Source organism: Urocitellus parryii, chromosome 5, assembly GCF_045843805.1.
Source record: "Urocitellus parryii isolate mUroPar1 chromosome 5, mUroPar1.hap1, whole genome shotgun sequence".
In the NCBI taxonomy this organism is placed as follows: domain Eukaryota; kingdom Metazoa; phylum Chordata; class Mammalia; order Rodentia; family Sciuridae; genus Urocitellus; species Urocitellus parryii.
This window is the reverse complement of record NC_135535.1, coordinates 70,232,108-70,259,876: the sequence shown is the minus strand read 5'-3', so window position 1 is coordinate 70,259,876 and position 27,769 is coordinate 70,232,108. Positions and strand designations below refer to the sequence as shown.

The window sequence follows — 27,769 nt, the reverse complement described above, 5'->3', positions numbered from 1 at the left end:
GTGAAAGGAGACCCTCATCATTATACAAAATATATGTAAATAAGATTTGAATTTGGTGTCAACATACCTTATATGTAATCAGAGATATGATATATTATTGTATAATTGTGTATTAAGAATTGTAATGCAAGTAAAATAAATAAATAAAAAATCATTTAAAAAATTCCAAACCCTAAACTTTTTACTATGAAGGCCCATGACCCCTCTCTATCCTTATTTCTTCCTGGTCTGCCTGTTTCTCACTCTGTTCCAGGCGTTCTGGCCTCCTGCTGCCCCTGGACTTCTCACCACCACCCCACTGTGGGGCTACTGTTTTCATCCTGGGCTCCGTCTTCTCATACCTCCACCTTCTTCCTCACCTGGGATACTTGCTCCTGCACTTCATCCAGTTTTCTCACTTGCATGTCACCTTCACAGAGCTGGCATCCCTGGGTCACCTAACTAAAATATCACTGTTACTCATTGCCTTCCTAACCACCCTTGCTCATCTTCCAAGCAGTTATTTCCACCTGAAGTCAGTGTGTTCATTGTTTCTGCCCCCAGGAGATTGGAAGCTCCATGAGGATGGCGTTCTGTATGACTGAAGGAATGAGGGAATTGGTGCTCTGGTGCCCTCGAGTTAAAAACCAAAACCCTTTCTAGACCCTTGTGTCCTATCCATCTCTTATCCATTCTCTATGCCTTTCTAAGCAAAGTTTCTAAAATATTATCCGTGTCTACGGCAGCCTCTTTATTACTCACTCACTCTTCTCTGTGTTATAGTTTGCTCTCTTTTTTCCATCCCTCTTCTTTGTCAGGGTCGTTCAAGATCATCATGTCCCTGTTTCCAGTGGATACATCCCCATCTTACTGGAGCTCTGAAAAGCTTTAAGAACAGTTTTCCATTCTCTTCTCGAAATCGCGTCCTGACTTGGCTTTCCCTTCCCTGCTAGTCATGCCTTGATCCTTTTCTGGCATTTTCTTCTTGACTAGACTTGAGAATGTTGAGTTCTTCATGGTGTGGTTTAGGCCCTCTTCTCCTGCTGTATGCTCATCGATGCCCCCAGGTGTCAATACCACTAATTAACTGAAGACTGTCAGTGCATGGTGTCATCAGGCTCTGGCTCCTTCTTCTAGGTCATTTTCTAGACCTAGAAGTTTGTCATCTCTCTATTCTGCAGTCACAGTGATCTTTGATTATATCCTTGAGCACATCAAGATTTTTTTTGCTTCAGAACTGTTGGCTTGCCTCCCCTCTTCCTGGAATGCTCTTCCTTGAGCCCCGCATGGCCAACTCCTCATCCTTTCAAGTCTCCAATATCACTCCTTAGGGAGCCTCTTCTGACCACTCTGTCTAAAAAATAAAATGCTTCCCTCTTATTCTGTATTGTAGCAACCTACTTATTTCCTTATCATTAAGCAGAGTTAGTTACTTAAAAAGTGTTTACACTTAGCTTTTATTATGGAATATAAGCTCTCAGAAGAGGGATGTTTTCTGCTTTGTTCCTTGTTACATCTCTGCCTCTAGGACGGTGCCTGGCATATAGCAGGTGCCAGAAGAGTCATTCTTACGTTTCTGTGTAAGGGTTTATGGGGTGTTTGACATGAGTGCTCCCTCTTCTTTCTTTTTTAATGGGGGAAAAATGGAAAGTTTTTAGTTTTTTGCAATGTTTTATATAATTAGTGTGTTTACATAATCAATAGTTAAATAACACTGTAAGATTTGCTAGGAAAAGCAGCAGCCTCTCTCTCTCCCCTTCTGTTCTCTATTCCTCAGCGCCCAGTGTTTTCACCTTTAGCCAATGCTTCTAACAATTTTCTCTATACTGTTATCTCTGAAACATTCCTAAATTGTAACTTGTCTATTTTTCAGTTTGGGCATTGTTCATTGATGCCAAAGGGATTATTCAGCTGTCTTTCATCTACACTTGCCCCTTGCCCCTTCTCATACAGACCTTCTCCACCCCCATTCTCCCAAATGTGGTTGTATTGTAATTGCATTGTAATTTTGATAAGATCAATATTTAGTGTTTACTTTACTGTAACTATGTAATGCTCTCTGCAGATGAGCCATGTAATAGAGTTTGATTACTTTTCTTCTCAAGACTATGCAATAGATATTGACTTAAATTTTTTCTTAATTTTTGATGTGGTTATGAATAATTCAACCTCAAATTCTTCCCCAGTTGTGAATCTCCTCTCAGTGTAACCAGCCACACAGGGAATTAATTAATTCATCTTTTGTAGGGAAGGGTCTTCTGGAGCCTTAGGGTCCCCCCCACTTTGTCTAGGTTGTTCTCCGAGCTCAGGGCTGTGAGGGATACCCTCTTACCACCAACCTGAGGATTCCTTTAGCTTCTGTCTTGCATTAGAACTCCAAGTTGATGTCTTATTCTTTGTTGGCTAACTACTTCGTTTTGGTGGAGCACAGTTTTCACTGCCTCCTGGAGAAAGGATACGAATGAAAGAGGTAATTTTTTTGAGACTTACAGGTCTGAAAATGCCTGTATTCTTTTCTGGCTTTTAAGCAAAGGCTTAACTAATTGCATAGTTCTAGGGTAAAAATCACCTGCTCTCTGAATTTTGAAGCCTTCTACTTTTGAGAGTTGTTCTTGAACTTCCTTGGAAAGTTCCTTGAGTCACATTTTGACTTATGATCCTTTGTATGAAAATGTTTTCTCTTTTTAAACTCTGGAAATTTTTATAATGATTAATGTGTTGGAAACTTACTAGGTATTTTACTAGGGGAAGTCATCTCCCTCCATTTATCCTCCACAATCCCCACTCTCTCAGAGGAAAAGCCATCCTTCAATTATGGGAGAAACATATTCTTCAAATCTAGGGAAAAATGCTCTTCTGAGCTGGGAAACTCCTTTGACAAGTATTTGCCTTCTGTTTCTTTGGACATGAATACTTCTTTTATTTGGATATTGGCTATTCTGAATTTGTCCCCTAATTTTTTAAGATTACTGTTTTCTGTCTCTTTTTGCTCAGCTTTATTAAACATTTCCTGAATTTTTAAAAATATTTTTTATTGTCAGTGGGCCTTTATTTTATTCATTTTTAGGTGGTGCTGAGAATTGAATCCAGAGCCTCACACATGCTAGGCAAGTGCTCTACCACTGAGCCACAACCCCAGCCCCAAATGTTTGCTGAATTTTATCTTTCAAGCTTTCTGGTTTTTTTTGGGGGGGGGGGATGGGGGCAGCATTATTTTAATTTCCAAGAGTATTTTCTGAATATTTCTCTTTTTTGGTGACTCTCTCTTAGGTAACATTTTGTCCTGTTTTCATGGATGTGCTTTTCTCAGTTCCCTGGAGATTCTAGTTCTTTAATTTCTTCTTCTGGTCATTTTCTCTTTTCCAAGTTGCTTTGCTGTTTCTCTGGTACATGATGTCCTTAATATCTAGGAAGCCTTGCCATTTTTTTCTGTAATTCTCGGGTGATCTAACTGAACGGTTCTATTTTTTAAATTTCCAGTATTGGGGATTGAACAGGGATGCTGTACCCACTAAGCTACATTCCCATATCTTTTAATTTTTTTTTTTTTTAATTTGGGACCAGTTCTCACTTGGTTACTGAGGCTGGCCTCAAACTTGCAGTCCTCCTTCCTCGCCCTCCTAAGGGGTTGGGATTACAGGTGTGCCCCATTACATCCAGCTCTGTGTATTTGTTTTTAGGAAACCTGATGTTAGTATTTTTAGGCATTTTTTCCTCTTTTAAACTTGGAACTAATCATATTGTCAGTAGAAATTATAACCAATCAGAAAGCTCAGTAGACATTTAGAAGAAAATATCAGCAGTCTTTTTTCCCCACGAAATAAGGGATTTTATTTTTCAAAAGAAAAATTGCTTTTTAAAATTTTTTTATTTCTACTTAGTTGTACATGATAGCAGAATGGATTTCAATTCATCGTACACAAATGGAGTGCAACATTTCAGTTCTCTGGTTGTACATGGCGTAGAGACGCACCATTCATGCAGTCACACATGTCCCTAGGGTGATGATGTCCATCTCATTCCACCATCTTTTCCATACTCATAACCTCTCTCTACCCTCTCCCCTTTGCTCAATTCAAAGTTCCTCCATTCTCCCCAGCCCTTCCCCATCATAGATCAGTATCCACTAATCAGCAGTCATTTTTTTGTGTAATCTGTCTTTATGGAACCTCACTGTTGACTGGGCTTGGTATCTTTCAGTCCAGAGATCCCCTGTGGACTCTTTCTAGAGAATAGGTTCCCAGTCTTCTCCTGGGTGGGATCTGGGCTGGCGGGGAGCCTCACCGTCTTCATGCTGTCTACTACTTAGACTTGGAACCTGTTCTCTTGCCACCCTCCCCTTTCTACTTCCAGAGGAGCCTATGTTGCCAGTCCCTCAGCCTTGAGGGTTTGCAGTTAAATGAAATTGCCACCGTCTTCCCTAGTTTAGGATGCAGCTTTGTCTAGTCTGTTAAGCCACTTGTCACTAGCCTATTTACTCTCTGCCTTCTAAAATTGTGTCGCTGTGTCCTCTACTTCACCCTTATTGGTTTGTGTTCTGGTAGTAGCAGAGCTAAATGCATATGTTTGGTAATCCTTCTTCAAATAAAAGTCTTACTGACATGAGTTTTAAATTGCTGTTTGTGAGGCATTTGGTCACACATGTGAAGCACATTTCTGTGTAAGCAGTAAGTCTCCATTTCATGGACTTGAGTCCTTTTGAGTTGAAGAGCTGGGAGTGTGATACGGTGGAAAGTCCCCGGACTAAGAGTTGGGAGACTTGAGTTCTATTCCTAGATTTGCTACCAGCTCCTTAACTTTGAACTTTCTCTCTTGTTCTTATTTTCTATTGATCAAGTAATTGAAATAGGTAATTTCAGGGTCTCTTTTTACATATAGATTTGTTTGTCCATTTGTTTATTTATTGGTACCAGGAATTGAACCCAGGGATACCTAACCACTGAGTCACATCCCTAGCCCTTTTTATTTTGAGACAGGGTCTCCATGAGTTGCTTAGAGCCTCACTAAGTTACTAAGACTGGCTTTGAACCTTTGAGCCACCTGAGCTACTGGGATTATAGGAAACTTGGAGTCGGGGAAGGGGTGGGTAATGGGAATAGGAAAGACAGTAGAATGAATCAATTGTAACTTTCCTATATTCATATATGAATGCACGACCAGTGAAATTCCACATCATGTTCAACCACAAGAGTGGTGAGTTATACTCCATGTATGAATGATATGTCAGAATATACTCGACTGCCATACATATATCTAAAATGAACAAATAAAAAGAAGACCGAGATTCATTTGTAATTGAACACCAGAATAGGAAATAGAGGTGCAGCAGCTGGTAGAAGACAGGTAAATTTTAAGTTTCTCTGTGTATTTGTCAGTCAGTTTCAGTAATTCTGACATCTTTAAGCTGTTAACTAAAATTGCAACTCACATCTCCTGAACAAGAGTCTGTTATAAGGTTAAAAATTCCAAATTTTTCCTCTGGGCTATTTTCAGCTAAGGACTATTCTGCTCCAAAATATTCTTGGATTCATGTTCTTGACTGCTAGATAAAATTTTAGTTTTGAACAGAAGAATAGGAAAGATAATGTCCAAAGAAGTTTATTTTTTTCCCACTGTGCCCTCTGGCAGTGATGGCTGACCTGGCAGTACCCACTAGGAAAAATGCACTTCCCATCAGAGCCATGTGCAAGGAGATAACAGACCCATCTGTATGTTTTTTCTCTTCTCCAAGTTGCTGTTTCTCTGTTGGTTGAAAAGATAGTGGACATTGCACGTCACTGTGGTTTTGACTGGGGGTGCTGATCATCATCCCAGTGTGCTCAGCTTGTGACCTAGAGACCAGGGAGAGGTTCCCTAGGGCACTGGTTCACAAGATGAGGTGTACATCAAACCAGCCACACCCCAGTTACTAGGACAGAATCTCCTTGGGGGCAAGGGAGGAGTCATTCTGCCTAGTTCCTCTGGTTGTGATAACACTGGATTCTTGCACCGACTCTCCAGAATCATTATCCTAGGGAAAAGGGACCCAAAAGAAAATCAGACTCTTGAGAATTTGCATAATATGGAGGGAAAAAAGAGCCTGGCAGGCCAAGTTGGCCAACCCTCTGGTGTCAATCACAGAAGTTCAGACTCTTTCTTTTCCTTAGTATTCACACCACACCCTCTGTCCTCCTTGGCAGTAGATCGTCTTGCTCAGGGAGGAAATGGACACTTTCAGGGTTACTGCCTCAACTTCTTTTCTCTCCTCCTTCCAAAATATATATGTATAAAATGTGTCCATTATGTATGTGTAGTATATAATTCATATAATACAAACATTATATTTAATTTATATATAATGCATATATAAATGTATGCTTACACTCAATTTTGGTTTCTCCTTTATCTGATCTTTTGGATTAATATTAACACCTTTACCTGTATCTTTCCCCATCACTGATCCTTCCTACTTATTTTTCTTTCATTATTTTCCATCAATATTTGTGTGTGACAGGCCAGCATCATTCTGAATGGAGAAAAACTGAAGGCATTCCCTCTAAGATCTGGTACAAGACAGGGATGCCCTCTCTCACCACTTCTGTTCAACATAGTCCTCGAAACACTGGCCAGAGCAATTAGACAGTCAAAAGAAATTAAAGGCATAAAAATAGGAAAAGAAGAACTTAAATTATCACTATTTGCAGATGATATGATTCTATACCTAGCAGACCCAAAAGGGTCTACAAAGAAGCTATTAGAGCTAATAAATGAATTCAGCAAAGTGGCAGGATATAAGATCAACACGCATAAATCGAAGGCATTCCTGTATATCAGCGACAAATCCTCTGAAACGGAAATGAGGACAACTACTCCATTCACAATATCCCCCAAAAAAATAAAATACTTGGGAATCAACCTAACAAAAGAGGTGAAAGATTTATACAATGAAAATTACAGATCCCTAAAGAAAGACATAGAAGAAGACCTTAGAAGATGGAAAAATATACCCTGCTCATGGATAGGCAGAACTAACATCATCAAAATGGCGATATTACCAAAAGTCCTATATAAGTTCAATGCAATGCCAATCAAAATCCCAACAGCATATCTTGTAGAAATCGATAAAAGAATCATGAAATTCATATGGAATAATAAAAGACCCAGAATAGCAAAAACAATACTAAGCAGGAAGTGTGAATCAGGCGGTATAGCGATACCAGACTTCAAACTATACTACAGAGCAATAGTAACAAAAACAGCATGGTACTGGTACCAAAACAGGCGGGTGGACCAATGGTACAGAATAGAGGACACAGTAACCAATCCACAAAACTACAACTATCTTATATTTGATAAAGGGGCTAAAAGCATGCAATGGAGGAAGGATAGCATCTTCAACAAATGGTGCTGGGAAAACTGGAAATCCATTTGCACCAAAATGAATCTGAATCCCTATCTCTCACCGTGCACAAAAGTTAACTCAAAATGGATCAAGGAGCTTGATATTAAATCAGAGACACGGCATCTGATAGAACAAAAAGTTGGTTATGATCTACACGCTGTGGGATCGGGCTCCAAATTCCTCAATAGGACACCCATAGCGCTAGAGTTAACAAATAAAATCAACAAATGGGACTTACTCAAACTAAAAAGTTTTTTCTCAGCAAAAGAAACAATAAGAGAGATAAATAGGGAGCCTACATCCTGGGAACAAATCTTTACTCCACACACTTCAGATAGAGCCCTAATAACCAGAATATACAAAGAACTCAAAAAATTAGACAATAAGATAACAAATAACCCAATCAATAAATGGGCCAAGGACCTGAACAGACACTTCTCAGAGGAGGATATACAATCAATCAACAAGTACATGAAAAAATGCTCACCATCGCTAGCAGTCAGAGAAATGCAAATCAAAACTACCCTAAGATACCATCTCACTCCAGTAAGACTGGCAGCCATTAGGAAGTCAAACAACAATAAGTGCTGGAGAGGATGCGGGGAAAAGGGCACTCTTGTTCATTGCTGGTGGGACTGCAAATTGGTGCAGCCAATTTGGAAAGCAGTATGGAGATTTCTCGGAAAGCTGGGAATGGAACCACCATTTGACCCAGCTATTCCCCTTCTCGGTCTATTCCCTAAAGCCCTAACAAGAGCATGCTACAGGGACACTGCTACATCGATGTTCATAGCAGCTCAATTCACGATAGCAAGACTGTGGAACCAGCCTAGATGCCCTTCAATAGATGAATGGATAAAAAAAATGTGGCATTTATACACTATGGAGTATTACTCTGCATTAAAAAATGACAAAATCATAGAATTTGGAGGGAAATGGATGGCATTAGAGCAGATTATGCTAAGTGAAGCTAGTCAATCTTTAAAAAATAAATACCAAATGACTCCTTTGATATAAGGGGTGTAAACAAGGACAGGGTAGGGACGAAGAGCTTGAGAGGAATATTTACAGTAAACGGGGATGAGAGGTGGGAGGGAAAGGGAGTGAGAAGGGAAATTGCATGGAAATGGAAGGCGATCCTCAGGGTTATACAAAATGTCATATAAGAGGAAAGGAGGGGTAAGTCAAGAGAATACAAATGGAAGAAATGATTTACAGTAGAAGGGGTAGAGAGAGAAAAGGGGAGGGGAGGGGAGGGGAGGGGGGATAGTAGACAATAGGACAGACAGCAGAATACATCAGACACTAGAAAGGCAATATGTCAATCAATGGAAGGGTAACTGATGTGATACAGCAATTTGTATACGGGGTAAAAGCGGGAGTTCATAATCCACTTGAATCAAACCGTGTAATATGATGTATTAAGAACTATGTAATGTTATGAACGACCAATAAAAAAAAAAAAAAGTGAAAAAAAAAAAAAAAAAAAAAAAAAAATATTTGTGTGTGAGAGAGGATATGTAATATGAATACATGAGTTTCACCTTATAAAATGAGGCACAACAGACAAGGAATTAAAAACATACCTTTCTAAACCTCATAGCCACCTAGATGCTTCTGTATGTCATTCATTTATTCAGGAAATATTTATTAGGGTCAAGTATGTGCAAAGACCTTGGCTAGGCACTGAGGTTCTGCAGTAAATCAAATAGATGTAACCCTGAGTCTCATGATGGTTGTGGACTCTCATTTTTTAAAAAATATATTTTTATTTTCAATTGACCACTTATGGAGTACAGCATGAAATTTCAATATTTGTATACAAGGTGTAATGATCAGATCATAGTAATTGGCATATCCATCACCCTAGACATTTATCATTATTTTGTGCTGGGAACATTTAAATCCCTCTCTACTATCTATTTGGAAATATACAATTGATTATTGTCAACTTCAGTTATCATACTGAACGTTAGAAGTTATTCCTCCTCTCCATCAGCACCCCCCTCTACTCATTAGATGAACTTTCCTCTCTCCTCCTTTCTCTCCCCCACACTCTCCCACGTCTGGAAACTACCATTCTGTTCTCTACTTCTTTGAGATCAACTTTGTAATTTCCACTTATGAGTGAGAACTTGCAGTAGAGCTTTCTGTGCCTGGCTTATGTCATTTAAGATGATGAGCTCCACTTTCATTCATGTCACTGCAAATGACAAAATTTATTTTTGTGGCTGAATATAATATTCCATTGTGATACATGCCATGTCTTCCTAGTAGGAAGCCATTGGAAGGTTTAAAGCAGAAAAGTACTGGTTTAGAATTTTATCTTCAAAGGTCATTTCGGCTGCTGAAAGGAAATGGAGTTGGAAGAGGATGAAAGTTGCTGGTGGGGAATTGGTTAGGAGATTACTGCAATCACGCTGGGGGCTTGGCAGGGTGAAATGGAGAGAGGAGGACAGGATCAAAGAATCTTAGCACAACAGGACACTGAATGTTTGACTGGGAGGGATGAGGAGAGAAGGTAGTCGGGAATGACAACCAGGTTTCTGACTTGACCAGCTGAATAGGTGGTGGTATAATGTACTGAATCAAAAAATAACAAGGAAAAAATAACTTTGGGTGAAAGTGTTTGTGGAGACATAAGATTAAGTCCTTTGTGAACACCAAGTTGGAGATGCTTATGGTATTTTCAAATGGAAGTGTCACACAGGCAGTGGAACACATGAATCTGGAACTTTAAAAGAGAAATAGAAATGTATCTGAGATGGAGCCATGTGCTTGAAGACGTTAGCCTGGATGTGTTAATAGATGCTGTGGATCGTAGAGGAGCAGCGCTTGCATGGAGCCCTGAATATTTTCAGAAGTAAAGGTCTAGTCAAAGAGGAGGCACCAACAGAGGAGACCAGAGACATGGGAGGACTTCTAAGAGAATGAAGCCAATAGAAGAGAGTGTCTTTGAAAGATGTCTTGGTCAGCTGTGTCTATGACTGTTGAGATGTCATGGAGGAATCTCATGGGAATTTGGAAAAGAGATTAGGTTTAGCAGTGTGCATCATTGTTGACCTTTGCCAGAGCTGGCAAGTGTGTGGTAGAGGCTGAATGTGCATTGGAGGGGCACCAGCACACCTAGACCCTCATCAGTAGTATTGAGGAGTTTGGACTGTGTTACAGTGCACTCGATGCCATAATGGAAAAGGCTGATTAAAGTTGTTTTAATTTTTTATGGCAACCTCTTATCTTTAATGTTTTATCCTGATTGCGAAGCAGTATATACTCATTGTAAAAGTTTTAAGCATTAGGAGCCAGGGGCAGTGGTGCATGCCTGTAATCCCCGCAGTTTGGGAGGCTGAGGCAGGAGGATATCAAGTTCAAAATCAGCCTCAGCAAAAGCGAGGCACTAAGCAACCTGGTGAGACCCTGTCTCTTAAAACTTTATTTTTCTAAGCATTAAAAAATATGGCTTGAGAATCTTTTCCATAGTTGCATTCCCTCATATGTAGACACAGTTAATAATTTGAAGTATAACTTTCAAGATTTTTCCATGCTCATGTGCGCGTACGCGCGCGCGCTCTCTCTCTCTCTCTCTCTCTCTCTCTCTCTCTCTCTCTCTCTCTCTCTCTCTCTCACACACACACACACACACACACACACACACACACACACACAAAGAGAAACCCATAGGATAAAGTACTGAGTAATCTATAGTGAGAAGGCTAGAGGGAATGGCAACCACAGCATAGAAAGAGGCTTTGGAGGATGTTGGAGATGGTGGGAATGGGGGGAGGTAGGGTCCTCAGCTACTGCTGTATCCTCAGAGCTTTCCCACTATTAGCACAAAGCAGCCATGCAAGAAATATTTGTTGGCTGAATTAATAAACGAATATGATTTGGTCAGTTCAGTAAAGGGACTCACCATGTGATCATATCTATTTTTCTACTTTTTCTACAAAACGGTAGGAAGACTTCCTACTGAAACTGGTGAATGAAGAGTTGGAGATTTGGAAGACACTTCTTACCTAGTAAACCAGTAGCCCAGGTCAGACAGGACTCCTAGACGTTTCTGACCTTCCTTTCCAATCAGCCTATGGATTGTTAGAATCTAACAGCTTCTTATCACTGCACTCCATCTATTTCTGTTCATTTCTGCTATTACCATCTCTGTTAGTTCCCCCTGGGTTTTCTTAGCAGAGTGGCCTCTTGGAGGGTTTCCTGTTCCCTTATAGATGTCCATCAGGACTTGCCTTTGGGACCACCTCTTCAGCACCCTGCCAGGCTGGTTTAGGAATCTCTTCTTGGGTTCCCCAGCCCTCTGCAGGCATTGATTCTCCCTAGAGGGTCACTTGGATATTTTATTTACCTAAAGCCTTCATATGGCCATTTTTATATCTTCTCGGTGGTCGTTTTTATATCTCTAAGACCTGGTGTTATCCTTAGATCATATTGTGTGCTAAATAAATGATAGTTATTTGTGAAAGTATGTTACTTATATAGATTTGGTACATGAAAACAGGACAAGAACAAAAACCAGGCATTAGATGAACTCACAAAGGACCAGAAACTAAAGACATTTGATCCTGAAATAAACAGCAGAATTATAACTCATTCCCTAGGGAGAGGTATTCTGAGTTCTGTCATATGTATCATTTCTGTAATTAACATGTTAAATGCATATTTAAGAAATTTAAAATAGCTTGAGTCTCTAAGGCGATTTAACTATATTTAGGTAATGTTATTTGTTTTTTTTTAAAAAAATCACATTGAAGAACTTTATTGTGGTATTTCTGGAGTAGACATTCCTGAACCTCTTTAGATGTGGCTGGGCAGTTGGAGAATGATCACACAGTTCAAGTCCCTGTCGAGTTTCTAAAAGAAACTTTGAACCCATTAAATAAAGAGCTCCCAAATTGGGACACAGTGTTAATGTTTGGATCTGCCTGCCTCCCATTCTCCTAGTATTCTCTCCCTCCCTACTCTGGTACTGGGTAGTGAAGAGAGTACTAGGAGAAGTTAACCATCAGCTGAACAAGAATTTCAGGTTATAGAATTGATGATCAAGTAAACTGTAATGAAAGAAGAGACACAAAAGTTTGATCATTTCTCTGTGAGCAAGTGGAATAGATTCAGACCTTCGATAGCACTATGTTCAGAGTTGAGAAACGCTGCCGTCCACAGACTTACCAGGGTAATCCCGTGGAGTCATCTACATCACCAGGACATCTGGAGAGGAGGTTGTGAGTGTGGCAGGCTGAAGGGGAGCAGCACTCAGATGAAGGGAACAGAGCCAGATGCTTCAAGTAAGTTAGCCATCACCATGGCCATCCCAATCCCCACTGCTGCATCAAAAGAGAATGACTGGGCTGCATCTGGAGGCCCTACTTCTCAAAAATCTCCCAAGGCTTCTGGACGGTCAAGGGGTGAAAAAGGCGGCAAGGCTTTTACTACCAGGGTTGCACTTGATTTTCACTGGGTTACCTCTGAGCGATAGCATGGCAGGTGGTGGCTAATATGAATTTAAATCATCTTAACCATTCAATTACATTTTCCAAAAATTTATAAAAATAATAAAAGTGATCCTTTCAGAAGAAATCTTTGTAGTCTCATCTGCTATTTAACTAATGGCTTATAAAATGTATACATACATTTGAAAGTTAAGTAGTGGACATGATTTGGAAATTTCTAAGTAAGTGTACAACAGAGAATGCATAAAAATGGAATTTAGGTACAGCTAATGTTTTTTAATTTTTAGTATTAGAATTTGCATATACTTAATTCACTCTTTTTTTTTTTGGTGGTGGTGTGACCACCTGAACCTTGAACTTTTCATGCTAGCCACGCATTCTACCATTGAGCTACGTCTTTATCCCTGTTCTTTCCTTAATTTTTGATATTGACAGTAACTTATTAAATGTTCTGTTACATCTTTATTTCTCAATGTACTACAAAAGTTATTTTCTTCTTTGAAAAATGAAAAGAATTTAAGGAAATTTTAAGTGCACAGAGGCACAAGGAGGTTGAGTGTGCTGCAAGCTCACGGTTAGGAAGTGTAGGTCTGGATTTCGGTTCAGGTCTGACCGGCCCCACCATCCAGTCTCATGGAAGTTAAGCATTCGTTTGGTTGGCCATTTAACAGATAATTGGGGAGTGCTGAACAGAGTCCACACACTGTTCTGCTGCATTGGATTCAGCTACCACGAGGTGAAATCTCTGCCCTCATTCATCTCACATACTTAATGTGTAATTGTCAATTCAGTACCAAAGGAAAGCTCAGCAAGGTGACAGAGTGGCCATTCTACTGTGGGGTTATTTAAAATTTCAGGGACACCTTTCAGAGGCAGAGACATTGAACAGAGGCCTGAATAAAGCAAGCTGCAGAAGGCTAAGGGGCAGGATAATAGAGTGGTTAAGACTATAACCTGTGAGCACCCAGTCTCAAATTCTGACCTATGGTTCATTAGCTCTGTGATTTTAGAAACAAAGACTTGACTTCTCTTCATCAGAAGTATAAAGGTGACTATTGTACTGATCCTACCTCCCTATCTCATAGGCTACTGTGAGGATGTAGTGGGTTCATGTATATAAAGAACTTAGATATAAAATAGGCACTGGGATACTTCAAGCACTCTTCAAGCATTACCTCTTATTATGTAGGCCCTGCAGGAGTGAGAGGCCATAGCTGGCTTTTGGGTAGATTTTGCAAATTTGACAGGATTTATTGAGGAACTGGATGCGGAAGGATGAGGGAAAGTTTTCACGGAGGACTCCAGTAACTTTGGTCTGATTTATTTGTTGGGGGTATTTACTGAAGTGGTGAAGACTTGAGGCACAGCAGCAAGCTTTTGCCAGACGTAGTGAGGGGTGGAGATGTTATGACTGAGAAGCTTTTGTATGTTCATATTTGTTTTTTGTTTGTGGAAAATTTGGAAAAAAAATAGAAGTTATTAAAAAGAAAATAAAAGTCACCTGATATTCAGTACTCATCTCCCCCCCCCCCCGCCCAATTTATTTTTATCTCTACAAAGCCTTAGGTCATACAATAAATACAGGTTTTGGTTTGTTTTTGAAAATAATATACTTTCCAGTTCATTGGCAAGTGGCTCGTGGCAGAGGGGAGAATTAAAACCTAGGCAACTGATAAAAGCCCAACTGCCCTGAGAGCATTCTTCTCAGACAGTGGCGGAGGAGAGGTCTCTGTCCATGGAGGTTGAAGCTCGGAGCAGCTCTGGTTCCTGCTCAGCTGTCTAGTTCTTGACCTTTGCTGCTTAGTACAGCCCAACCCACTACTGTTAAGTTTTTTAAAGCTTTTTTTTTTTTTTAATTGTGATACACATACACCATCACCTAAAATTTACTGTTCTAATGATTTTCAAGTGTATATCTTCGTGTCATTAAACATATCACATTGTTTTACATTCATCTCCAGAATCTTTCTCATCGTACAAAATCGAAGCTCTACACACATTAAATAGTAACTCCCCATCCCTCCTCCTCCTCTGGCTATTACCGTCCCTCCTGTGTCTATGCATTTGACTACTACATGTGCCTCATAAGTGGAATCAGGCATTCTTTTAATGTCTTTTAGTGACTGGCTTATTTCCCTTAGCATCATATCCTCAAGATTAATCCATGTGGTCAAATGTCAGAATTTCCTTCTTTTTAAAGTCCGGATGATAATCCGTTATCTGTAGAGGACACCTTTAGCTATTGTAAACAATGCTGTTATGAGTACGTGCAGGCAGATACCTGAATTTCTGCTCTTGGTTTTTAACATCTTCTACATATAGTTTTATAATCTAATCTTTCACATTGAAATATGTATTTTAAATGTTCTGTGTCATGAACATTTTTCTGTAGGTTATTTTAAATAATCACATTATATACTATCCTGTATACATGTTTTAATGGATTTAAGCACTCTTGTATTGAACAAAGGATATGACTAATATTAAGCTTTTGACTAATATTACCTCATTGCCACTCAGAAAGCTCAGGCTTTCTGAGGGTGGATTCCCCACACCTTTGTTAATATTAGATGTTAAAAACTATTTTCTACCTATTTGATAATCAAAAGTGGTGTTTCAGTTCTGATTTTCCTTTTACTTGAATGTAGCATTCACTTTCTGGGTTAGAGTTTATTTGTAACTGATTCCTGGGGAGAATACTAATCTGGTTATCACACAACTTGTGAGACAGGCAAGAGGAGATGAGTCTATGAGGGCCTTCCTGCTTCCAGGTGGCTGGTATTTAGTTCTGCATTATCAGCCTGCTCTTTGTTTTGTGCATTTAGAAAGTTGTTGTGATAGGGCTTTGAATTTTTCTCTTATTGGATACTGAATACGTTTTCTTAATTGTTACTAATTTCATACAATAATTCCATATTCACAATAAAAAATCCAAAAAGTGCTGGGAAAATTTTTCTGTTAATTCATCTAATTATATAAAACCTAGTAGATGCTAACTCACTGGATGAAGAAATCTGATCTCAGCTAACACAAGACTGCTTATATTTTTATTTATGCCCCTCTGAATGAATATTTATGTGTTCGGCTGCAAAATATGAGTCTGTTTGTATAAGGGATGTGATTTCAGACCCTGTGGGGGTGCACAGTAATACATAGTACATATGTGTAAGAGTTATTTTGTTTTTAAATTCTGGCAAAGAATCAAGCACAAAGGTTTTGGATAAGGGAATGTGGACCCATAGTGGTTCCCCTCCCCTGCCTTCCTGTCTGTGTTCTCGTTCCTCCTGGGCTGTAAATGCCAGCTTTGAAACCAGGCCTGCTCTGGTAGGTTAAGCGTGGAGTTATGACTCAAATGTGCTTTGAGTTTATAACAATAGGATTTAAGAGTGGTGTCTTTCTTCAGCCCTAGGACATGTACAATCACTGTAATCTGGGAACTGACAGGTCAGTGACTAGAATCAAATTTCATCCGAACCACAGCCAACTGCAAACTCGGTCTGGTGTTCAGCTGGGAACCCTGAGGGCCCTAGGAGACCTGAACCACTTGGATTGTGAAATGATAGTGATAGCCTTCCAAGATGTTATTGGAATATATTTCTATAATTAATACCATTTGTCCTTTTATAGAACACCAACTGTTGAAGTCAGTCTTCAAAAAACAATGCCAAGTAGGCAAAATTAAGTAAAATTACTCTTTTGGCTACATGATGTATTATTTTTAATATAAAAGTCTTTTTTTTATTAGATGGTAAAGGTTGTAGAAGTGTTTATTAAATGGTGAAAATTGCAGATATGTAAAAGCTGATCCTTAAATGTATACGGAATATTGCAAGGGGCCCTGAGTAGCCAAGATCATTTTGTAAAAGAACAAAGTGGGAGGACTTTCATGTCCTGATTTCAAAGCTTACTAAAAAGCTACAGTGATCAAAACACTTTGGTACAACCAGAAGAATGAGAAATTATACTCCATTATATATGATGTATCAAAGTGCATTCTTCTGTCTTACATAACTAATTAAAACAATTTAAAAATTTTTGAAAAAGAACTTTACTAATATCTAATACACAGACCAAAAAAAAATGACTTTGGTACTGGAATATAATTAAAAGTTCAGAAATGGAATCCATACATCTATGGCCAGTTGATTTTTTTTGAAAAGGGTACCAAATACACTTGCTGAGGAAAGGAGTCTCTTCAACACATGGTGCTATGATAGCTAGATTTCCACCTGCTAAAAGAATGAGGTCAAACCTTTACCTCACATTAATGTAAGAATTAACGCAAACTGAATCAGCAACCTAAATATAAGAGCTAAAACCATAAAACTCTTAGCAGAAAACATGAAGATTAATCATCATGACCTTGGATTTGACAATGGATTCATATATATATATATATAATATATATAACACAAAGAGCATCAACAACAAAAGAATTAAAAAGAGATAAAATGGTACTTCACTAAAATTAAAAACTTTTGTGGATCAAAAAACACTGAGTGACAAGACAATCGATGGGATAGGAGAAATGTCTGGAAATCATGTATCTGACAAGTCTTGAGCATCCAGAATATGTTAAGAATTCCTTTGTTCAAGAACAAAAAGATAAATGACCTATTTGGAAAACAGGCAAAGGACTTGAACTCCTTCCAAAGGAGGGTATACAGATGGCCAACAGCACATGAAAAAATGCTTAACATCATTAGTTATTTGGGAAATGCAAATCAAAATCCACAGTACCACTGAACACTTACCAGGATGGCTATTATTAAAAAACCAACACACACACACACATAGAAAATGACAAGTATTGGTAAGGACGTGGAGAAATTGGAGGGAGCCCTCATACGTTGCCAATGGGAATGTAAAAAGGTGTAGCAACTGTAGAAAAGAGTTTGGCAGTTTTTGAAAAAGTTAGAGAATTTCTGTAGGAGCCAAAGATTCCACTCCTACATGTAGATCCAAAAGACTTGAAAATAGACTCCAACATGTATGCCAAGGTTCGCTGCAGCATCGTTCATAATAGCCAAAATGTAGAAGTAGCCCCGGTGTTCATTGACAGTTGAATGCTCACACAAAAGGTGGTCTCTGCATACAATGGAATGTTATTCAGTCATAAAAAAGGAATGAAGTTTTGATTCAGGCTACAACATGGATGAAACTTGAGAGCACTGTGCTAAATGAAATGAGCCAGAAACCAAGGGACTAATACTGTATGATTCCAGTCACATGAAATATCTAGAAATAGATAAAAGAACAGGGAAAGAAAAATATTAGAGATTGCCAGTGATGGAGAAGAAGGGGAAGTGGGAATTGCTGCTTACTGGCTAAAGAGCCTCTGGGGTGATGAAAAGTGATTTGGAAATAGTGGTCACAGTTGTGCAACATCGTGAACATAAGTAATGCCACTGAACGATACACTTAAAGATGGGTAAAATGGCAAATTTTATGTTAGATATGTTATTGCAATTGAGAAAATTTCAAGATGGTGAACTAATGAATTCAGTGAGAATCTCTTAAGTTTGCAATGTACTTTGTTTTTTTTTTTTTTAATTGTTAGCTAATCTGTTTGGAGTGTGAGAATGAATAATGTGATGGTCTTTCCAGCTGTTCAAAAGGAAACATGTTTAACTTCTATGTATATTTTTAGAGCTGAATTGTTGGGGGATGGTGTGTGTGAATAAGGAGTGACAGTTTATAAGAGGTGCCAGAACAGAACTCAATATGGAGAAAATTGTGTTTGCTGGAGCTCTTCTCAGGTTTATGGGTATCTGTGGATGAAAGGAATTCTTAGAGTTGTCCCTGGAGTAGGACATAAGGGTGAGATACCGGGTGGACTCACTAGATTGTTCATCCCCCACTTTTTTTTTTTTTCTGTTGTGAAGTGTTTTTTTGCTACTGGCAGGGGTGTTTGAGGTTCTGGAGCAGTGGGTGGTGTGGAAGGAGGGGCTGAGTCCTCCTTCTTGTAAATGTTGTCCAAATATTTGAAGAATAATTTGTTGAAGGGATAAGATATTATAAACCTGCTTTGTGTGCATATAGTGTAGCCCAGGGTAGCAATATGCTTCTAAAAATAGAAACCCTTTCTCCTTATGTAAATAATTAATTGCATTCTGAGGAAAGAAGAGCTCTAGTAACTTTAGTGGAGTGACAAAGAATTTATGATAAAACCCTCTTTTGTTCATTCATTCATTTATTGAGCATCTCTAATATGCAGCACACCATTTCAGGTTCTGGGAATATACAGAGCTGAATAAGATACTGGCTTACTCTCCAGGGGCCTGTGGATTAGTAAAAGAAAAAGAAGTAGTGGCCATGAAGTTTAATAAGGGGATTGACACCTGTCCCCAGATTTTATCTTCTGTGCTGATGAGCGGTTGTGAAAAAGTGATGTGTGAGACTGTTCAGTGTGAGATACACATTTTGTTTATAGTAATCACTCAGGTTTTGTTGTTGTTGTTTTTACTTTTTTCTATAATCTTAAGATAAAGATCAACTAAAAAACTGTATCTAATAGCTTCTAATGCGATGGCTGAGGTTTTGGACCTCTCCAATAGTGATATGACAGGTTCTGTTAGACTTGCAAAGAGCTGTGAAAACATGAAGCAGAGGTGAAGTAACTTAACCTGGCACATAAACAGTGACATTGAAATTAAAAAAAAAAAAAATAAAGAAATGGTTGGCTTTGGAGGACGTGCTTTCCAGGCATAAGATAGATACTTAGAATGGGGTTGGTAACCGACTAAGCTTCAAGAGGGAGGGCAAGAAAACTCAACTGTGGCCCCAGCTTCTGGGTAGTTGAATTCAAGAAGGGAGGCACCCCAGGGGAACCACTGGGCAAAGACTGTATTTTCCTTATCGCAGGGAGAATATAATTTGTTAATATTTTGAATTGTTGAACATATACTACTCTACCCCACCCCATTCCTTTACCTGTCTGACAGTTTAGATCTTCATGACTGAATTTTTTTCCTTTTCCCCTTTTCTTTCTTTCAGAAAGAATAGCTGAAATGGGAATAATAATTCCAGAATGATCTCTTTTGGGAAAAGAGGGGCAGGGAGTGAAAGAAAGCTCTTGTTCAAGATGGGAAAGTCTAAGCACTCTAATTTGAGTTTGGAATTTGCATTCCAGAAATGATTAGGGGAGAATGCCGCACTGTTTTTGTTTAAATATTGCAGTCATTGAGTTTATGTGCCGGTTTATGTGCCAGTAACAGGGTGGAATAACAGTTTGATTCATCCAAATTCAGAAAAATGAGGAAAGACATCTTTTGATTCACGTGTCTTTCATTAAAAAGAGGTAGCTAATAGTGCTCAGGACATTGTGTTTGTTCAAAAGTATTTGCTAAACCAATAAATGCTATCCTTTTCTATGCTTAAATTCATTAATATTTAGAAAGGGACAGTGGCAGGGATAGTCAAAAGTAGGAAAAAAAATGGTGTCCAAAAAGATTAAGGATGCCAAAACTGTATTAAAGATTGAAATAAAAATAATAGCCAATATTTATATAGTACTCAACAGTTTTCATGTCACTATACATCAGTTGGTTTATTTTGCATAATGACCTTTTGATGTAGGTATTATAATCTGCATTTTATTGATTAGGAATTTGAGACTTAGGGTTAAGAGATGTGCCTGAGGGGGTGGGGATGTGGCTCAAGCGGTAGCGCGCTCACCTGGCATGCGTGTGTCCCGGCAGCACCACATACAAACAAAGATGTTGTGTCCGCCGAAAACTAAAAAATAAATATTAAGAAATTCTCTCTCTTTAAAAAAATAAAAAATAAAAAAGAGAGATGTGCCTGAGATACAGGGCTAGGCTGTATTATTGTTTTATGATGCAAGTCCAGTGCCCTCCGTGGTATAAAAAAAAAAAAACAAAAAACATAGCCATCTTTACCCTTAAAAAAAAACTCCATTATTGGCATTGTTCTCAATAATGACTGAGTAGTCCTATTTTAAAACCTTAGTGTAATGTAGCAGAGCCTATAATCTTCAAGTTTACAACTTCTTAATATTAGAAGTAGAATTCATCTTCCCTAGTTGTCACTAAGATACAATAGATCCTGTTAAACTGAGACAAGAGACAGGGACATTGGAACTCTGAGACCAAATAGGACTACCACAGAATGATGTGGGATGGGAGGTGGGTCGGCTGGGTAAGTGATGTGGGGCAGGAGAATGGGCAGGCCCAGCATGACATCTGGAATGCTCAGGCTGTTGAGAAATGGTGGCCCATGTGTGTGGTTGCTATTTAGAATAGTGACTGGTGGAGGCTGGCACTCGGGTCACGTGTCATGCCAGGATCCAATTTCAGATGCTTCTACAAAGTGGGAGAAGAGAATTTCAGGTTCAAGACCGACTGGCAGATCACTAGACATCCTGCCCAGTCTGGGTATAAGAGTGCATCCTTGTTCCCAAAATGACAGACCTATTTCTGTCGTATTTTAGTTGTACATTGACTAGCTCGTGGACTTCTGGAGGGCAGTTTCTATACCTCCAACACCTTGGTATTTTTTCTCATATCACTTGCTTCCATCCCTGGCATATGAATCTCTTCAGCCACTTGCCACAACATCTATTTGGTTATTTTGTAGAAGGTTTTCATCAGTTCCAAGTGTAACTGCTATATCAAATGAATTCTACTTCATTGTTTGTTTTTCAAAATGTGTTAGTCTGTCATATCTATCTGGCACTGAAGCAGTTTTTTGCTGATATTTTTCAAAATTTATATTGACGGTGTGATTTTAATTCCTTATCAATTTGTGTCTCACATTAGGGTTCTCCTTTGGATTATTTACAGCAGCCCAGAAGACAAAATGTATTTAAAAAAAAAAAAAGTCCAATTTTGGAATTAGACAGGTTCAGATTACCCTTGTGTAGCTTCTAGTTGATGTCTTGATGTAACAACCTTGAATTTATTATTCATTGTCTGTGAAAAGGGGGAAAAATAGGGTTAAATGGAATTAGACATTCAAAAATGACAGGCATAAATCAATACTCAGTAAACTTCGCTTTCTTCACATTGAATCTGTGCATATGAACTTAATTTATACTTATTTAGTACTTTATCTTTTATACCATGCTTTCAAATTGTCATTTGTATCTTTGCCCTGCCTTCTGAGATCATCAGGGAAAGTAATGTTATCACTGGCTTCAGGCAAATAAACTAATAATAAACATAAAGAGTTGGAGATTCAGAACATGAACCTATTAGATTCCCCTAGTCCGTACCTGGTGCCCTTTGCTCCAAGTCCTGGTATATATTTACCTGCTCCCTCTCATATATTCACTATATCTTTGATCATTTCTATGGTGCAATCACCATAATAAATAAGTCAGCTGAACTCAACCAGCTGCCATGCTGATACTGTAAATTAGATAAAGTGAGGGTGCCTGAGTCTGATTATCTTCATTCATAGGGCACTATTTATCATGCACTTTGGTTTTGACTCGTGAATTTACTGAGAGGTCGTTTTTTGTGTTTTCTGTTGGGCAATAGATTGTTATAAAATTGTAGATAATGGTTCTTTTGATTAGCCAGTTTACATTAAAATTGTAGTCCACTTTGCTGTACAGGTTATCACTGTGTTTCACAATTGGGATAATAAATTTTAATTTATTCCATTTATAATTGGTAGACAAATAAATATACATGTGAACCGAAGCTTTCTGGTGAGGCTTACAATGCCCTGTTATTAACCCATTAATATGACCCAGCATCTAGGTAGGTCTGTCAACCCTTCATTTTGGATTGCCAAATAAGTAAGCCAGAACTAGTACCAAGGATTTTATTGCTTCAGTCTTACTATTCTAACTTCATTGGGAAAGTTTTTAAAATATGCTCTCCATTCCTTTCATTTTTAGCTAATTGATGTATGATTAATTTATTTTGCTTGGGGGTTTTGTTTTTATTTTGGGGAGATGTGGATTGAACCCATGGGTGTTTAACTACTGAGCCACCTCCCCAGGCCCTTTTAGTTTTTGATACAGGATATTACTAAGTTGCTTAGGTCCTTGCTACGTTCTGAGGCTAACCTCAAACTTTCTATCCTCCTGCCTCAGCCTCCAGAGTCCCTGGATTATAGGCGTGCCCCACTGTACCTGACTAATTTATTATTAAATCTAGAAAGAGAAGAAAGACATTTAGCAGGTTTCTTTTGACATAAATCTCCAAGTATTGATTTTTCCCAGTAGTAAGCCTATTGATAGTATTGTTACAGCACTCTGTATATCTGTATAGCCTGGTATTTATAAATGGTACTGAAATTAACATTAATCATGTCTTGAATTCCTTTCCTTAGGAAGTGGAAACTTGGTATTCCTAAATCTTAAAATGCCCTGCCTGTGCAACAGAGACAATGGGTAGGGAATATTTGTTGAACTTGACTTCCACTTGCCCTTTCATTGTGCATCCGCTCAAAATTCCATCGATGTGTCAAGACCAAAGTTTTTTCACATCATATTAGAACAACTAGCTTTTAGTCCTCTAGTCAGCCTATTGATGAACTACGCTAACACAGAGGTCCCAAAGGATGAAATTAAATAAATTAATGGTGATGCTGTTCAAGGTGGCACTTCTGTTGTATAAAATCAAGACATAGTGACGGTACTAAAAACACATTCCAAAATATATTAAGAAAAAATGATTTTTACAAAGAAAGAAAATTAACATTTTGCTTTTTCAGAAGTTTCCTCCCTAATTTTGCATGTTTTAATAAAAAGACCTCAAATGTCACCTTAATTTTGACTTTTTTCCCCCTGAGAAATGGAATTATTTTCCAGCTATATTAGCTTACCAGAAATGAGAATGTCATTTGCTGGAACCCTCAGTAGTAGAAGTGTAATTATCATATTAGCTTCATAAATCATTTGCTTCTGTGTGCTATAATAGGTCATGGGCTGAGGCTTTGTTCTTCCTAGGTGCTATTACAATAAAGCCATTTCTGTTTTTATTCACTCAAATATACAGTTTCTCCTTTGTGTTGACATGAACCAGTGGATCTGTTACTTTCCATTAACAGAAGAATAACTAAAATTGTCAATAGTTCTATATTTTCTTTCACAAATACTTTCACGTTGCATTGATGCCTTTCATTTGATAGAACATCTGGATAATACATCTTGTTTTGCCTCTGTCTTTAGGCAAAATGCATACTTTCTTAAGCCTGTTTTTTAAAGAAAGAAAGAAGAAAACCCTACTACAGTAGCCCTATCCATCTGTTGACCCCAGATACATAATAGATACATCAGACATTCATACAGGAATCCTGATAAGATGTCAAAGTGAAGTCACATCATTACATTTATAATGCATTATATATATATATATATATATAATATGCCATAAAACAATGCATCATAAATACCACAGATGTAATTTCTCCTGTCACTCTCTTGATGCTATAAAAAGGTGAGGCCTTATCTTCTAGATGTAAGCGAAGCTCCACAACCAATTTACAAAACTCTTCCCATAGCTTGGTGTATAAACAAGCACATTTTATCAAGTTTTAAAGGTGGTCTGCAGGAATGTAATTATCTTGGACAGCTGTTGTTCTGCTGTTGGAATAACCAGCTTATTACGTTACGATGCTTCAAGTGTAACACTGCAGAATTGCTGTAGCCCTCCCGTAGTTCTCAGGGGTGAGCACCACAGTCTCGCCTTTGGTTGCTGCTTGTCAAGCCTCGGCTTGCTTCTTTGTTTCCCATTTTTGCTCTGGTTCACACATGGGGTCCTCTGATGAACTCAGATTTTCAAAAAAGTTAGAATCACTTCTTTGTGCTATCATTTCTACTGGCCTTTCTTTTCAGGTCATAATAGGTACAAAGAAATAAGTTAAATGGACAAAAAAGTACCTTTTTTTTTTTCTCCCAGAATCAATTTGAACCTAAAATGTAATTGAGATATTGAGATTTCATGGATTTGGTAACTGAATGGGCTCCATTGTTGGCTGATATTTTGTTTTGTAATTAGTCACTGAGAGATCTCTTACAGATGTCCCCTGTAGATGTTTAGCCACCTTTTGGGTCACTGAAGGGAAAAATTTATTTGGATTGAGGATAACTCAGTCCTCTCTTTCACAAAAGCCTTTAATAAATTAAAAAAAAATACTGTGTTAAAACAAGTCACTACAAAGCTAAGGTAATACCACACAATAAAATTAAAAACAATTTCTTTTAATACCTATTCTGTACTTAAATGTGCTGGGACTCTGTATCAAAACCTAATTTGTCCAAATTAGGACCAGTCATGGACCACATACTGTTAGCAGTTGTATGTCCCTTAATACTCTTCAATTGGTTTTTTGGAGGGAGTGACTGGTACTGGAGATTGAACCTAGGGCTGCTTTATCACTGAGCTATATCCCTAGCCTTTTTTATTTCGTGACAGGGTCTAAGTTTTCAAGGCTGACCTCAGCCTCAAACTTATGATTCTCCTACAAGCCTCCTGGGTAGCTGGGCTTACAGCAGCACTCTTTAAATTTTAACCTCATCCCTTTTTCATGTCATTGACTTGTTGAAGAGATGTAGGCCCATTAATAAATGAGAATGTCTATTCAAATTGATTTAAATATTAAACTGTATTTTAGCTGTTTAATATGTCTTTAAATTTAATCAAGAGCATTTTCTTATGTAGTTGAAGTTATATTGTTACAATTATCATTAATGATAATTCCTTAGTATAATCTTACACTTAACCAATATTCAAGTTTTCCCAACTTTTGTGACATTAGTGATCGAACCCAGGTCCTCACACATGCTAGGCAATCAGCTTACTGCAGAGCTATTTCTGAAGCCCATAATGTTTTTTCCTACACTTCTTTAAATCAGTATCTAACTCAAAACTACACATGATATATGATTTTATTGTTTTCTCAGTGTCTTTTTTTCTGGAATAATCTTTCATTCTGTCCATAACTTATTGACAAGATAGAACAGTCTCTTAAAGAATAATGCATCTACCGGATTTGGTTCCTCTATCCCTCTAAACACTGCACATGTCTAATATTGTAGCCACTAGTTATGTGGGGCTATGAAATTTTGAAATATGGCTAGCCTGCATTGAAATGCACTTTATGAAAAGTTCAGTGATTTCCTAAGACTTAATCCAAGAAAAATGTAAAGATAGTTTGCTAACAATTTTTAGATATGTATTCAAGTGATAATTGGGGCATTATGAGATAAAATTAATTTGTTTTCTTTTTAAGTTTCTTAAAATGAAAAAATTTTACTTGATTCCCATGATATTTGTCATATGTTGCTAACATATTTTAAAATTGCTAACCCAGAATGACTCCCCATCAGTATTTTGAGAAATTGCAGAAAAAAGAGTACTAGTAGACTAAAGAGTTTCTTAGCTAGACTCATAACATCTAGTTGCTGTGTAGAAGCTAAGTGATTTTCCATGCTAGACAGCCTGGGGAATTTTAAGACCTAATATCCTTCCAATATGGCATTATCCCATGGATGAAACAGCTGTGGAAGGGTTTGAGTGTTTCTGATAACTGAAAGTGTTAAATAATGTAAAACTGTAAGAGAGCTACAGTTCTTAGTTGCCCCATTCCTGTATTCAGCCAATGAAAGTTCATGCTTTATTTATCTACTTATCTATTTATTTTCAGTGTTGGAAAACTTTGAACAGACAATTGTTCCCAATTTTGGATCTTTGGAAAGTCAGCAGGATTTCCGAACCCCGGAGTTTGTGAGTATTATCACTTTATCTTAAATTTGTATTAACTAGCCAGAGACTTTTTTACAAAGTAGGGAAAAAGATTTTTTTTTTTATATAAATTCTGTTCTTCAGTGATTCCAGGTCTGGCATAAAATCCTCCTGTGGCAGTGACTGTGTTCAGAATGCTCTGGTGTCCCTGGGGAACAGGTTACTGAACTTCAGTATCTCAGCATCATGCACTGTAGGCTTGATCTTCACACTGCTCATGCAGTTGCAAACAGGAACTCATTCTGCAGTAAACTAGCAATGACTTTCCAAAGGTCCCACTTCATTCCTTGATACCCTTGTGCTCAGTTTCTGTGCTCGCTTGCTCTGGAAAGCAGTCTTTACTAAGCACAGACAGGTACATTGACCATTACCAGTCATTTATAGTAAACACAGTGTGATTCTCATTTCCTTTTGAAACCTGCAGTAATACAGCCTCATAGGACTAGGACTATTCTGTTGCTGTTTCCTACCAAGAGGCAAACTAATGCTTCTACTCAATTGGACTCATTAAAGATTAGGCATGGTTCCTACCCTTAAGGAATTAAAAATCTTATTAGATGCTACTGTGATTTTATTAATGCCTTGTTTAAAGAAAATTAAGCACATAGGATGCCTTGCAAAATGTCCTTACCAAATAGATTTTATATTAGGCTCATTTGGAGAAAGGGGATGGGAAGAAGTGTTTCTCTGACTCATGTGCCACATTATTGCACCATATGTGTAGGGAAAGCAAGCCAGAATCCACCTGAATTTACTGACTTTTTTTTTTTATTATTGTTCCTGTTGCCAGTGGCTTGTCTACCAATTGCTTTAGCAATGCAAAAAACCTTTTTTAGTTTATTTTCAAAGTGTGATATACATTCACCACTTCAGTAATTGACAGAGCATGGTTTTATTATTGATAAAGGCAAAAAAAAGAACTCATTATGTGTTTTTCCTCTTCTCATTCCCTCTTTATGGATTTCCCATTCAATTTGACCAAGAATAAGGAAACCAGACAGTGCCCTGGACTGAAAAGGATCGCACATAAAACTGTATCCACAATGCCATTTTATTGCAAAGTGTGGGGCTCCTGTGGCGCACTTGCAGATTGCCTACTGTGAAAATCACTTGGATATAATAAAAAGACATAGTATTCAATGACTTCCCTGTTATATTCAGTGAGATTTTCAGTGGAGGAAAATTGTGAATGCTCACCAGTGTTCCTGTGTCTTAAAGAAGCAGAGCAG

General features: G+C 38.1%; 1 protein-coding gene across 2 annotated transcripts in view; it reads left to right on the top strand.

Moving 5' to 3' along the window:
- Positions 1–27,769, top strand: part of Ano6 (anoctamin 6) — a 192,331-nt gene that overhangs the window by 50,925 nt on the left and 113,637 nt on the right. For both annotated transcript variants that reach the window (XM_026400643.2, XM_026400644.2), the window contains one exon: positions 26,443–26,522. In XM_026400643.2, coding sequence (XP_026256428.1) covers positions 26,443–26,522 — 80 coding nt within the window. The remainder of the gene's footprint in view (positions 1–26,442; positions 26,523–27,769) is intronic.